General features: G+C 30.5%; 1 protein-coding gene across 3 annotated transcripts in view; it reads left to right on the top strand.

Moving 5' to 3' along the window:
- Positions 1–1259: 1259 nt before the first annotated feature.
- Mitofilin (inner membrane mitochondrial protein mitofilin) overlaps positions 1260–14486 on the top strand; it is a 104488-nt gene continuing 91261 nt past the window's right edge. For all 3 annotated transcript variants that reach the window (XM_075376169.1, XM_075376162.1, XM_075376155.1), the window contains exons 1-2: positions 1260–1418; positions 9773–9907. In XM_075376169.1, coding sequence (XP_075232284.1) covers positions 1374–1418; positions 9773–9907 — 180 coding nt within the window. In that variant the 5' untranslated portion in view covers positions 1260–1373. The remainder of the gene's footprint in view (positions 1419–9772; positions 9908–14486) is intronic.

Raw genomic sequence — 14486 nt, 5'->3', positions numbered from 1 at the left:
AGGCTTTAACAGTTTAGCTAACAACATAAATTCAAGAAAAAAAATTAATCATTACGAAGATACAAAATATTATTAAAGGTACCAAAAGATAAAGTACCAAGATAATTGCGCCGGCTTCTGTGGTGCACGTGCTAGCATCTCAGCCTTTCATCCACAGACCCTGGATTCAAATCCTGAGTCAGGCATGGCATTTTTCATATGCTACAAAATTCCATTTCCATATCCTATGCAAAGCTTCAAGATTATGTGGTGATATCAAACAGTTCAAAATAAATGGGTAATTTGTACATAACTTTTTATTAGAAAGTTTGTGTAAACATGTGTACAGATATAATAATTTCTGGATCTGATTTTGAAATTTAAGTTTTTTTCTTAAATAGCAGCTAGAAAGAAAACGGAAGGTGAAATTACCAGTTTTTTTATAGAACACTTTTATCATTGTTACAAGAATTTGAAAATGAATGCTAGGTACATATTTTTTTGTTACATCCTTATTTGTAATTGACAGCATAAAAATAAAGATTACATATTGTTAATTTTTATTTCCTTACTTAACTTTTTTCAAGATTCTAATCGTTTCAGAATCACCAGCTAGCTCTTAAGTGCAATTCCTCTTATGATTGTTTTTGTTTTTACCCCTTTTAATTCCTTTATAGTTCAGTAAAAATAATTTTTCCCAAACTTTTTCAATTTGTGCTCTACTCTTTAAACACTTAAAGGTAATTATGAATATATTTATTTTTCATTGGAAAACTATAAAAATCGATTTTCTATATACTTTTCCTTATTTAAACAGCAGGTGGTTTGTCAGATTACAAAATTAAGGAATTTTCGTGGAGGGGCAGATTCTCCATTTTGCCTCTACGATTGACCGCATTTTCGATTACATATCTCGAAAATGGTACAGCCTACGAAAAATTTTTGTCATTAAATGAATAACCTCTTTGTATGTATATATATATATATATATATATATATATATATATATATATACAATGAAATATATAATTGTTGCTGTTTATAATTACAACTATTACATTAACTTTTGGGACCTTTTAACTTGCTTAGCGACAACCGTTAAGTAATGTATTTTATGCAAATTACATTAATTTTAATGTATTGAATCTTTTTAACAATACTGTCAGGATAGTATCAAACAAACGCCAAGAAAGTACTGAGTTAACTAATGAGTTGTTTTTTTTTAGTGTAAATGCCTTTTGTGTTTTTAAATTTCAAGAGGGAATCTTTTTCATACAAATGGCTACCGCTGGAGGCTGAAGCATGTTGCAGGAGTAATTATTTAGATGGCACTGAATTGACAGAGGTAATAAGGGTCAATCTGGTCGGGGTAAAATTACTCTTGCTAATGCAAGATGATTTCTGGCGTGTTAAAGTTGTCATCGTTAGGATGTTGTAAGGTACGTTTTCTCTATCATCTTCTGATTCTTTTGCGGTTACTTTTTTTTATTTCTAGTTTTAGTTTATCGGAATTAGGTTGGATATCTTCGTAGCTAGTTAAAAATTATTAAAGTTGTTGATTTGAAAATCTATTTATTGTTTATGAATCGGCATTGAGATTACTACATTCAAAAACGTTACAGTACTTGCATTTTCACTTGTTCGAAAAATTGTATCATAACCTTATACTTAATCATGGTTGTTCAGATGACTTGTTTTTTTGCCATAGTTTTTCCTCGGTTATGTTGAACATGATAATGTTTAGATGTTTAAGTATGTTAAATATTTTGTCTTGAATACTTGTTTTTTTTTTTTTTTTAAATTAAATTCTGTATAAATTTCTTCATCCTACGTATTACAAATTGTAAGGAATAGTGGAAATATTCCAGTAATTTAGAGTGAAGTGTCTAAGCACTACTGTCAAATATAATTTTTCTTTAACTTAGTTAGAAACAAAATGATCAACTTACTGAAGAATGATATCGTAACTTTGTAGGGTTAGTTTTTAGAGTTGATTCAATTTTGCCACTTGGCAGTAATTATAAAACTTTTTGTCGTAAATATTTATTGATTGTATGATGAAAGAGTAAGTGATAAGTCTGTGAGCATGACATGAATAATAACAGTATTGATTAGTTATGAAATAACTAAGACAAAAATAACTAGACAGTGTAAGTATTAAATTATAAAATAATTAAAGTATGTTGTAAAATGTTAATAAATAAATAACTACTGGAAATATGATGGTGTATTTTTTCATTACTTGTAACAGCCTGCCACTATAGTAGTAGTTTATTGTTATTGTTAACTTTTGTACTTGCCTCTTGGTCTATTATGCTTATTAAGCAGGATGTTTCTGTTTATGTATTTTTGTAGATATACTTAATAATTTTTAAGATGCTGTGATGTATGTTCTCTTGATTTTTTTTATATTTTCCTTTTATAAAATGAAAAATGTTCATCAGAGCAAAGCAGTTATGGTAAAGTTTGTAATGTATTTATTGATTATGTTGCTGTTTATTAAGTTATGTTGGGTATTTATTAAAACAACTCTCCAACCTTAAATTTACAGTTTAAGTATAAAAACAGTTGTAAGTATAAAAATCTGTTAACCTAGAGGGTTTTACTTAAAATATTCAAAATGTATCGTAAAGGGTGTTTGTAGATGTGTTTGTGATACTTGAAGCCTAGTAATATAAATAAAAATGTTAAAACGTCTATCTTATTCTAGTTCATTCATAGTTTAAATAATGGTTTTTTCATATTTATTTTAATAAATTTTGTTTGTAAAAGAACCTTTATGCTTAATCTTAGATGTACGTTGTAGTCTACTAAGTAATTTTCATATATTAGTACTAAAATATTGAAAAAAAAATTATAACTGAATCTTTTCCAGTTAAATTTAGTTATATATAAAAGCGTTTTCTCCTAGAACAGATCAGATTTCCTGCTTTGTTTTAATTGTGCTTTTTTTAAACAGTAGTATATATTTTTTTACATGTTAAAATATTAAAAAACAAAATTTACCTTATTTTTTTCTTAAAATTTTATTTTATAAATGTCTTCTGTGAAATTAAAGTTTAAGAATCAGGTACTACTTGCATCAGAATTTTACATATGTTTTCCAGTATTCTTTGCTCTGTAAATACAGTTGTGATGATATAGACTTATGGATTTAAACAAAGAATTTGGTGGTTTGACCTGTTCTGACATCTATCTAAGTCTTGGTCTGCGTACGTCTATCTCTTCTTCCCATGGGGTGGTAATTAAGAATGGCCAATGGAAATCTTCATTCTTTCATTCATGAAAGATATGCAGTGAACCTTCTGTTATTCTCCATTATTCTGTCATTAACATTAAAGACATCCAACTCTCTTTGTATTTCCTCATTTCTTAACATGTAGATTCTGGTGTTGCCCTTCATAGGTCTGAGAAATCTCATCTCCGATGCCTACATCTAGCTGTGCTCTTTAGCCAATCTTACCTAGGTTTCACTACCAAACAACTGAGTAGGTACTGCTACAGTAATTTCATTCTTTTTTCTACTCTGGTTCTGTTGTTTCAAGATTTTATGAATACATCTTCATTCAGCATTAAATCTGTTCACCTTTTGTTGTATATCATTTTCTTTCTCATATGATATACTGCAGCACAGGTATTGAGATTGCGACACGTGTTTTTTGTTGTCAATGATAATCTTAGTTCTTATTGGTTCAGCACCTTTAAAAGCCATAGCCTTTGATTTCAGCATTGATATTCATAAACCATACAATATGTAATATTTTAGAGAATGTAACATTGCTTTGTAATTTATCTTCTATTTCTTGAATTATTACTTTGTCATCAGCATAAAATAGTGTACTCAAAATTATACCATCAGATAATTTTATTCCAAAGTTAAAAACATTTTCTGAACTCTGAGTGCATCATATGTATGAATATTATTGGTGAAATTCAACAGCCCCGATGAACTCCCTTATTTTTCATTAAAAGCAATAATAGTTCTTTTTCAATATTGAAAAAGCTGTATATGTGTTTTATTGTTGAATTCTCAACTGTTTTCTATAACTTGTTTTATTGTGAAAATTGTGTCTATACACAACCCTTCCCCCTCTTAAACCTATTTGATTTTCCAATAACAGACAGCTATGTTGAGTTTATTATTCAATTTGTATGCATATACCTTATACCTTATATACATCTAATAGGCTTATTAGTCTATAATTCTGCTAATCACTTGATCACATTTTGTTGAATATTAGATTACTTTAGCTTGTTTCCTCACCTTTGGTATCGTATGGTTATGCCTATACATCTTTATAAGAAGAAGCAATCTGCAAGTCTGAGCAAAACCACCGTACTTTATTTGCTATGTATGTTGTCTAGACCTGGCACTTTTCTGTGTGTCAATGAGCGTTAAGAGAGTGTATCTTCCTCATAAGATTTATCAGTTTGATTACAATATCTCACTCCATATTCTGACTACTGCGATATCATTAAAAAAACCAGTTTCTTATACTGATCCAACTATGTCTTCTCTTTCATAATACTCTTAACCTCACTGTTTCCTTTGACCCCTGAATTCAATGTCTTCTTCATCTTGTAGGCCAAACTTCTACAGTTATAAAGATCTTAATCAACATCTTCAATAAAAGCATTTAAAGACTGTTGCTGTAATTTTCTGACCAAATCTTTTACTTTGTTTCTAAAACTATTATTATATAGTCTTCTCCTGTGATGGTTCATTTAACCAGTTCCTATATGCCACCTGTTTATCCTGAATAGCCTCCTTCATTTCATTCCAAATTTTCACCCCCTTTACATGGTGTATACTTATTTCTTATACCTATCACTTCGCTAGGTCTATAGAATCCTTGATATGGTCCCAGTTTTGTTGTGCATTATTTTGGTCATATTTACATTGCAAAGCAAAGATTAAATATTTCTCATACAAAGCATTTTTAACTTCACCTCTTGAGAGGTTCACCCTGTTGCACTCTTTCTGTTTTCTAGTATTCAGTTTATCATATTTCTTACACTTCTTGAAAAAGATGTATTCTAGCCATTAGTTAACCGATATCTTCTCAAAATATTCTTTAGCTGTTATTTGACCTCTTAACATTCATTTACCATTACATAACCTAAGACAGATTTTAATCCTCTGGCTATCCAGGTATATTTATGTGTGTAATATCCATGTATATATATAATATATATATATATATATATATATATATATATATTATTATTATATATATATATATTATATATTATTTTAAAGAATGTATAAAATTATTAAGTTTTCATATTTTGCAAAATTTCTTAGTGTTTAACATTTTCATTAATAATGTTCTCTCCAAAACAAACAACCACCTTGGGTATTGGACTGTTTCCAATTCTAATATTTATATCTCTCTTAATTATTACATCTTTTAATTTACTTAAACCATCTGTTAACATTTTGTAAATGATCATAAAGAAAGTCCTGTTATCTCTTCCAGTTTCCCATCTTCCAGAGCATATATGGGTCAATCTGTTAGAAGTGACTCAAAGGTGGCCTTACCAATTCAAAAAAATTGAAACTTATCCACTTGTTTCAGGACCTTAAAACTAATTTTTTATTTAAGCTGTTTACCTGGTGGCCATTTTTGTTACGATGATGTGCACACCTATTTTTGTAATAGTAAGGGTTTATGGAAAAAATTATAACTAAAAAACAATATTGGACCTGGAAGGATGAACAAAAAAGCAATTTTTCTTATTTTCTCAAGGTAAAGGATTAGGCCATTGGTTTATTTACCTATCTCTCTTCTTTCTATGGTAAGAAAATTACCAATAAAGTTGAAGATGAAAAACAGTGAAATTTTACTTCTGGTAATTTTTTTTCAAGAAGCAGGGCAGGCATACACAGTTTGAATTATTTTTTTATATGTAGGTACATGCTAGTAATTTTACCATAAATAATATTAATGGTTGTATACTTGCCCCGACATTTTTATGAATTTTTGAAAACAAATTTTTTTAAAAATTCAAATTTTGGCTTCAAATAACTCTGATTGAGCTGGTGATAAAAATTTCAAATTTGCACAGCTTAGTGTTTTTGTAGATGTTTATGGCAAATAAAAAAGTTTCTTGTGTATTGTACTAATAAAAAAATTATAAAACCTCTCAAAAATATGAAAAACCTGTTAAAAGTGATACCATTTTGACTTGCTAAATAAGTGCTCCAAGGGGGTTTCTTGTCTTCTTGGTACTTTAATATTTTTATACTTATTGCTATAGTTGAAATAGACTTGTTTGAACCATTCAACTGCAGCGTTCTTGTTATAGCAGGCGCTTGAAATCATTTCCAGTCAGGAAAATTCATGTTTGCAGTATGCTCATTTATGCTTCTTGCATCATTTAGCTTTGCAGTTACAGACTGATCAGTCTGACATTAGTCAGTGACTTGTTCACTTCTTTATCAAGTGTCTCAAATTTCATCCTGTGTTTGAAAGTGTCTTTTAAATAAATAAAGTTTTACTTAATGTTACATGTGCACATTTTAAAATCAGTTAAATTTTTACATTACTTAGAAGTAATTTCACAAAAAACAATGTTGAACAACAGTGTATGGTACAGTACCAAAAGAACTCATTAAAATCTGTGAATTTAGTGATGAAAACCAACCAACAACTTATTTTTTTACGTGCTAATTCAGATGTCAGTCAGCAGTGTTTGTAAATATCATGAAAAATTTTTTGTCAAAATTCATTCACCTGCATTCTGTTGTGACCCTTTGAGAACTCATAAAAAATAGTTAAGAAAAACTTAAGACAAATAAAATTAGAACAAGCTCTTAAAGAACACATTTTTCCAAATTTAAATTTTGTTCCTGGAAATTCTCTTTGTGTTAACTGTTTAAAAGTATTTTTTCTCAGTAGAACAAAGAACTATATGAATGCGAAGACCAAGAGCAATACATTGCCCCACATCACAATATTGAACAATTGGATGCTGCTTGTAGCATTTTGTGTTTATCACCTCTATCGATTAATTACAGTGATGGGTCATTCTCACATAATTTCAAGAGATATCACAGCTGTTTGTTAACCACACTAAATAATAAACTTTCATTGCTACAAAAACAGGCTATTTCATTAGAGAATAATTAAAATTTTACTACAATTTATTTTTTTCTTAGTGCTTACAAATAAACCATTATAAAAATAAAAATGAGGCTACTCATTGAAATCTCAGTTGGGTAAGTTTGTCTAACATTTTTGAATCAAATGTTTTTCAAACATTTTTGTACTGGTTTTGGTTAAATTATTGAGTAAATTACGACCTATCATTAATAATTTAAAACAAATTTTTTTTAAATATTAAAAACGTCAACTTCACCAGCATAAGGGCTTATATAAAAAAATGTAAAGTGCAAAGAAGACAAGAAACTCCCTTGGAGCACTTATTTAGTGAGTCAAAATGGTATCGCTTTTAACAGGTTTTTCATACTTTTTGAGAGGTTATAACTTTTTTATTAATACAATACACAAGAAACTTTTTTACCTGCTATAAAAATCTACAAAAACACTGTAAGTTGTACAAATTTAAGATTTTCGAAGCCAAAATTTGAATTTTGAAAAAAGAATTCATTAAAGTTTAGGGGAAGTATATCACTATTAATATTAATGGTAAAACTATTAACATATACCTACATATAAAAAAATAATTCGAACTGTGTATGCCATCTCGTATCTCTTGAAAAAAATTACCAAAAGTTAAATTTCACTGTTTTTCATGTTAAACTATATTGGTAATTTTCTCATAGAAAGAAGAGAGATAGATAAATAAGCCATTGGACCAATCTTTTACCTTGAGAAAATATGAAAAATAGTTTTTGTTTCATCCTTCCAGGACCATTAGTTTTTTAGTTATGATTTTTTTCCATAAACTCTTACAATCACAAAAGTAGGTGTGCACACCGTAACAAAAATGGCCACCAGATAAACTGCTTAAATAAAAAATTAAAAAATAGTAGTTTTAAGATCCTGAAACAAGTGGTAAGTTTCAATTTTTATGAATTTGTCAAGCAGCTAGCTCGTGTTTTTTTGGGACACTTCAAATGGATTGACCCATATGCCAATAACTGTCAGCCATGCCAAGCCTCTATCATGTTGAAATCTCAGTCATAATATGCTAATCTACAAATGTACAATTTTTATATTTCTTTCCCATTTTCTAAGGGTGTTGTTGTAAAAATAACACCCTTACTCCCCATTCCTTCTTGGCAATTCCCTAATATAACATTAAATAAGAATCATTGACATGGATTGAACCTTTAAATTTCTTATTAGTTTCACTAATCACAGAAATGTTTATTTTATGATTTTCTAAACTTTTTTCAAACTGTCATTTCTTCCCTTTGATTAACCTAACATTCCAAGTCATAAGGTTTAGTATATCCATTATCCAGTTCTTATTAATTTTATTTATTGTTATATTATTTCCATCAGTTCGAGCCCTTCTGAGGCAACTTTTTAGTACTTTCAGTAATATTTTCCCAAAAGACCCCTATAAAGTCTTTTTTGGGTAGTCCAGTGGTGGGGCTTCTACCTTTGGGCCTGCCGATCGGCCCTGGGCTTCATTTGGAGATCCACCTCTTAGAGTCTTAGAGTCTTTCATCCTCTGTACCATGGGGAAATTCTTTCTCAACTGCTGCCAAGATCATTGACCATTTGCCAGTTTTGGTCTGCTCTGTAATCATCCATTTCATTTCATTTCCCTGTAATCATCCACCATATCTGATGAGCAGCATTCCTTTATTTATCACTTGGGAAGACGCCTGATGGGAGACCCTGCACTCCACACAAGCATTCATAGTTGCTCAAAAATGCTTGTTATTTAGTTATAACAGAAACAGATATTCATTGTCTGATTTTATAGCATACTTATGGCCCTACATCATGATACAAATAACTCACATCTTATCTCACAGAAGTGAGATAAGATCCTCTTATCTTACAGAAGTTAAAGCATAGTTAATTTTATGATTTACATTGTTAAAACAGTTTATTTTTCTTTCAAATCGTACCCAGCATTGAACAGTAAATAATATTCATATCCGATGAAAAGAATGTGAAAAATGTATGTAAATCATAGACAGATGAGGATATATTTATAGGAATTCAATATTTTGTTGGCATTTATGAATATAATATGTATTACAACCCTACATAAGAATTATGTATTAATATGTTATTGAAACTTCTTTAACTGTATTTCACATTAAAATTTTTCTTATGTGAACTATTCTTTTCAGAGGCATTCATTCTTTGGAATGATTTTTCCCCTCTTTTCTAAATTCTCCACTCACTTAATTCTTGTATGTACTGATAGAATTGTGTCATCTGCTCTCCTGATTCTATGTATAGTGAACCCTTTTAGTAGCTTGTGGAGGAGCCACTTTATTATTTATTAAGATCTAGAGGCGTGATGACTCAACCACAGGAACTGCTTTTTGGACTCCTGATGTTTACTGTGTGGAGGTTGCACAAAAACCAAAATAGTGGTTGAGGTCTTTATCAGTTCTATCAGAGCCTTTATTTTCCCTGAAATTTGAAATTTTTTTTTTTTTATGTAAACTGGTGTTAGTTTCGTATGTACTTTAATTCTAAATCTGTTGTTCATGTAAATAGTTTTAATATTTTCATCATACAGCTTCTCTTTTGTGAGGTTTCTTTGATTTACAATTTATTAATTTGAAAGAAATATCAGTAGTAGTATTTTTCAAGTTTGTTGTAGCTATAAAAACATTTTTTATGCTTACTTTTAGGGTCTGAAGCATCAACATATTAATTCTCGGATTTTTTGTGTTACACATTGTTATCATCAACAAAAACGAGGAGCTCATGGAACACATACGTTCAGAGGTTACATAGCATCACCAGTGCATGGAATACCATACCAGGTATTATAATTTTAGTTAACTTTTATTACAAAAATTGATTATTGCTGAGGTGTCTTGCACGCCATAAAAGCTAACAATATTTAAGCAGCAATCACCAAAGAATAGCTGCATTCACTTGTATTTATTTGATCAACATTGTTTCTTCTCAGATTTTGTTGGGTTGAAGATTAATAGTTTTTTAAGAACAAATGATGTTTTTTCATTTTTTTTGTCATGCTTGTTTCCCAATATTTTCAATCTAAACTTGTTTGAGTGAGTTTTCTTCTCCCAATGATGTAAATTCAAGGCTGTAGCTTAACCTGATGTATTGCAGCCTGTCACCTTGAGTTGATTTTGTGTGTTTATTATGAGCAATTTAATTTTGCTATTGTATAACATGATGGTTTGGAATTTACTGACTAAAGAACATGATGTAATTGAGATTCTGCAACTGCATGGCATTCTACCAGGAACCAGGACATGTTGCAATGGACACGCTATGCATCTTAACAAAACTGATATTGTATGGTGTGTTGCAACAAACATACTTCCCAGGTGAAAGTCAGTATGCATGTTGGGGCATGGCTGAAAAATTCATATCTCGGCTTCTTGACCATCATAAATTTTCTTTATAGTTAGGCATTCAAACTATCAGGTGTTGTTGCTGAATGGGGTTTGGGTCCAAATACAGTAATAGAATGAAATAATTTCAAGTAGAAGTGTGTATTGAATATATTTAACAGCACAGACAAGGTAAAACTGGAAGAAATGGTCATCTAAATCAGTGTGACACTTTCCTTTGCTGGTTGCATATTTACCAACACCAATGAGTATTCACCAGCATTGGTTGTGAAATCTGACAGTGTTTTATTTCAAGGTTTCTGATAATTGATTTAAAGCCTGCTAAATGCTATCAAAGACAATTTTAATGACGGGAGCATATTGGATTCCTTCCTGGGTTGTGTAAAAAACTGTAAATGAAGGTGTTTTATAATTATACTGTGAATCATCAGAACAATTGCATTAATCCTCACAGCAGTGCTCATAATCAAACTACTGAGTGGTTCTAAGGGTTGCTAAAATGGTGGAATAAAAAGCATTGGGTAATTGCCAGGCATCATGTGGAATTATATTTTACTGAATTCATGTGGTGTCACATGACAAGGGAACTAGAACCTGTTTTAGAAATTTCTTAATGTGCAATAAGGGATACCAGGCCTCATTGGAGGTTGCCATGTAGCAATCATTGGTTTTCTTTTGGTTTTTAAGTTGAAATAATGGAATAGTATATAAATTAACAATGAGTGAAGAAAGAAATTCATTCAAAAGCCAACTTTTTGAAGGGAAGTATGGTGCTGGTATTTGATGAATGTATTTTTTTTGTAATATTTTACTGTAGTGAATTTCTTTAACTTATCCAGTTTTATGTATATACCCTTATTATTGTATAAATAAATAATTATTGTATAATAACCTTATTACTGTATTAATAGTTTGTAGCAGTTTCTTTTTAATCTATAAAAAATAATATAAAAAATTGTAACCAATTAATTAATGTAAATCCACTTGTAGCAACTGTGATTAAGTAACTAAAAATATGGCGCTTGGTGGAGTTTCTTAATCTTTCATGATGAGGTGAAAAATTTTGTTTAAAAATTTAGAATTTTTAATATCTCTTATAACCAAATATTTTCTTGAGTATAAATAAAATGAAATGAGCTTCATACAATTCACAAAATGTGATCGCAAGTAAGATTCATAGGAAGCAATTGTTTTTAGAATTATTGTGCAAGAAATGAATCAAATAGAATAAATTATTTATTATTTAATAGAATTAAATAGAGGCTTCATAAAAAATTAATGAGCATAAAATTTAAAATCACAGGTAATTTTTTTAGACCAAAGCTTTTCTGCAATTTAAATAGAATCTATTCAAAACTAGCTGTACCCGCCACGCTTCGCTGTGGCACATTGTGGGTGCATGGATGAGAAATGAGAAACAAAACAAAGCATATGTTTCATAGAAGATTAGTTTTGCAATACTTGTGGTTATACAATTTTTTTTTTTCCACTGTCTGCGTGGATATAAAGGCTATCTATCTGGTTTGCCGACTCGGGAACACGCACATATAGTTGTCCATGTGAGAGAAGCAATCTACATCTAAATCTAAACCACACAATTCTAAAGATTGACCTTGAGCTTTATTGATTGTGATTGCGAATGCCAATCGAATTGGGAATTGCAATCTTTTAAATTGAAATGGTGTATCGGTCGGGATCATGGGTATTCGAGGAATGAGGACATCTTCACCTTTGAAAGGCCCCGTTAAAATCGTTGCTTCCACTACGTTATTCATCAATTTCTTAACTGCAAGTCGCGTGCCGTTGCAGAGTTTTGGCTGATTAATATTCCGCAACAGGATAATTGTCATTTTTTGATCGAACCGTTGCTAGAATCAATCTAATGAGGAATGTTTTCCCAGTTCCTCCTGGCGCATCCAAGAAGACTGTCCCCCAACTCCGTCATTTATCATTTGCATTATGCGATCATAAATGCCTTTCTGTTCACGCGTTAATTTGGGAATGTTTGATTGGACATATGACTGAAGATCACCAATGTTGTAACTCTGTTCACGGCGTAAATCCACATCAAATGAAGCAATCGCAGCTCGGATGGGTGCTGGCATTCCCAATTGACTAAGAACTTTATTTGCATTAGCTAAGCACTTGTCTTCAATATTTATCAATGCTTTGTTGTAAATGCCTTCTGTAAATTCAGACAAAAGTGAATATTTAACCTAACAAAGGATTTTTTGGTTATTATGTAGGGATATTATTTTCTGTGTATTTGGTTATTTCGACTTTTTTTGTTTGCATAGTCTTAAGTCTATCTGGGCTATAAGAAAGTTGGGTGTTTTAATTTATTTACAGTAAGTCATCCTTCTTGGTGGCTTTTCTTTTTGTTTTGGTGTTTTTCTTTTTTAATAAAATACAGATGTTTTAGCTGTTAAATATAATTCAAAGAAATTTGTTACTTAATCAGTTGTGATTTTGTTTGCATTGTCAATGGCCATACGGACGGGCTCTTTGTGATTGGTCGTTGTGTTTGACAGTGGCCATCTTGCATTGATCTGTTTGGTTTTCCTTTGTTTACGTTTCCATCTGATTTATTAGCCTCTTATTTATTAAAACAATCTTTGATGCTGGTTATATATCGTGCTAAAATTTTTTTTATTTTTTTAAAAATAAAATACAGATGTATTGAGCTGTTAAATATAATTCAAAGAAATTTGATCGTTGTGTTTGACAGCGGCCATCTTGCATTGATCTGATTGGTTTTCCTTTGTTTACATTTCCAAATTAAAAATAGATAGATTTATTAAAAATAGATGAAAACAATCTTTGATGCGGGTTATATATTGTGCTAAAATTTGAGCTCAATTGGTGCAGAACATTTTGAGTTTTTGAAGCGTACACAAACGAACTTAACATTTATTTATATATAGATTGTTGTTTGAATGTACAAACTTTAAATTTTTCTAAATTAAAAAAAAAAAAAAAAACCAAAGTAAAAGCATCATAGACAGCAGTTGGCCACAACATGTATCTGGCATGTTCTGTAGTACTGCAAATATTTTGCAATTAAAAAAAAAAAACTGACTAAATAATGAATTCCTCGGTGTTTGATCAATTTTCTACTGCAAATCTGTTTGTTGAGAAGCTAAAGCAAGTCTCATTCTCTCAATTCTCGCAAGTGATTTTTTTTTTTTTTCGTTTCCTGTAGAATTTTGTCATTGGCAAGACTGTGACTAACATTTACGGTTGAAAGCTGTATGTTATTAGTTGTGGCTAATCTAAAACATCAATTTTTTCTGCTATTTATTACCTTTTGCTTCCCAAACTGCTATTTTCCCTCTACACCTCTACTGATATTATTTTTTCTCTAACTCCTTATTTCTATTTCACATTTTTTCCTCTCCTATCTTTTTATTCAGTTGAGGAATGGATGTTATTACTGGAAAACTCAGGTGTTGTACTTTCTTCCAGGAACAGAAGAACTTACACATTGTATAATCAACTCGTCTGAATCATTTAAGTAAAATTTGTCTTTTGTAAAATTTTTGTAGTCTTGATTTGGACAATCACCAAATCACAATCAGAGAGGTGCTAATGATGTTACCATATCGTTTGGCTTATGCCAAACAATTTTTTCGGATGTTTTGGGCATGAAATGTGTGTTAGCAGCAAAATTTGTTCCAAAATTGTTGAATTTCAACCAAAAGCAATGCTCAATTAACATTGCTTAGGAGTTGCTGAATGAAGTGGAATGACTATCCAGAACTGCTCAAATTGGGTTATAACTGGTAGTGAAACATGGGTATATGGGTATGATGTCGAAACTAAGGTCCAGTCATCCCAATAAAAGCTTCTTCCTGAAGAGCACAGATTGGAAAAAAGTTCATCAAGATTTGATGGAATGTGAAGGTTCTGATCTCTGATTTCAACAGCTTAGTGTCTCATGAGCTCTTGCCACCAAGTCATACAGTCAATTGGTCAATAAAGATTACTACCTGGAAGTTCTGCACCATTTGTGTGAAGC

The sequence above is a fragment of the Lycorma delicatula genome, chromosome 1 (assembly GCF_047948215.1).
Source record: "Lycorma delicatula isolate Av1 chromosome 1, ASM4794821v1, whole genome shotgun sequence".
Lineage (NCBI taxonomy): Eukaryota > Metazoa > Arthropoda > Insecta > Hemiptera > Fulgoridae > Lycorma > Lycorma delicatula.
This window is presented reverse-complemented; position numbering and strand designations above follow the sequence as displayed.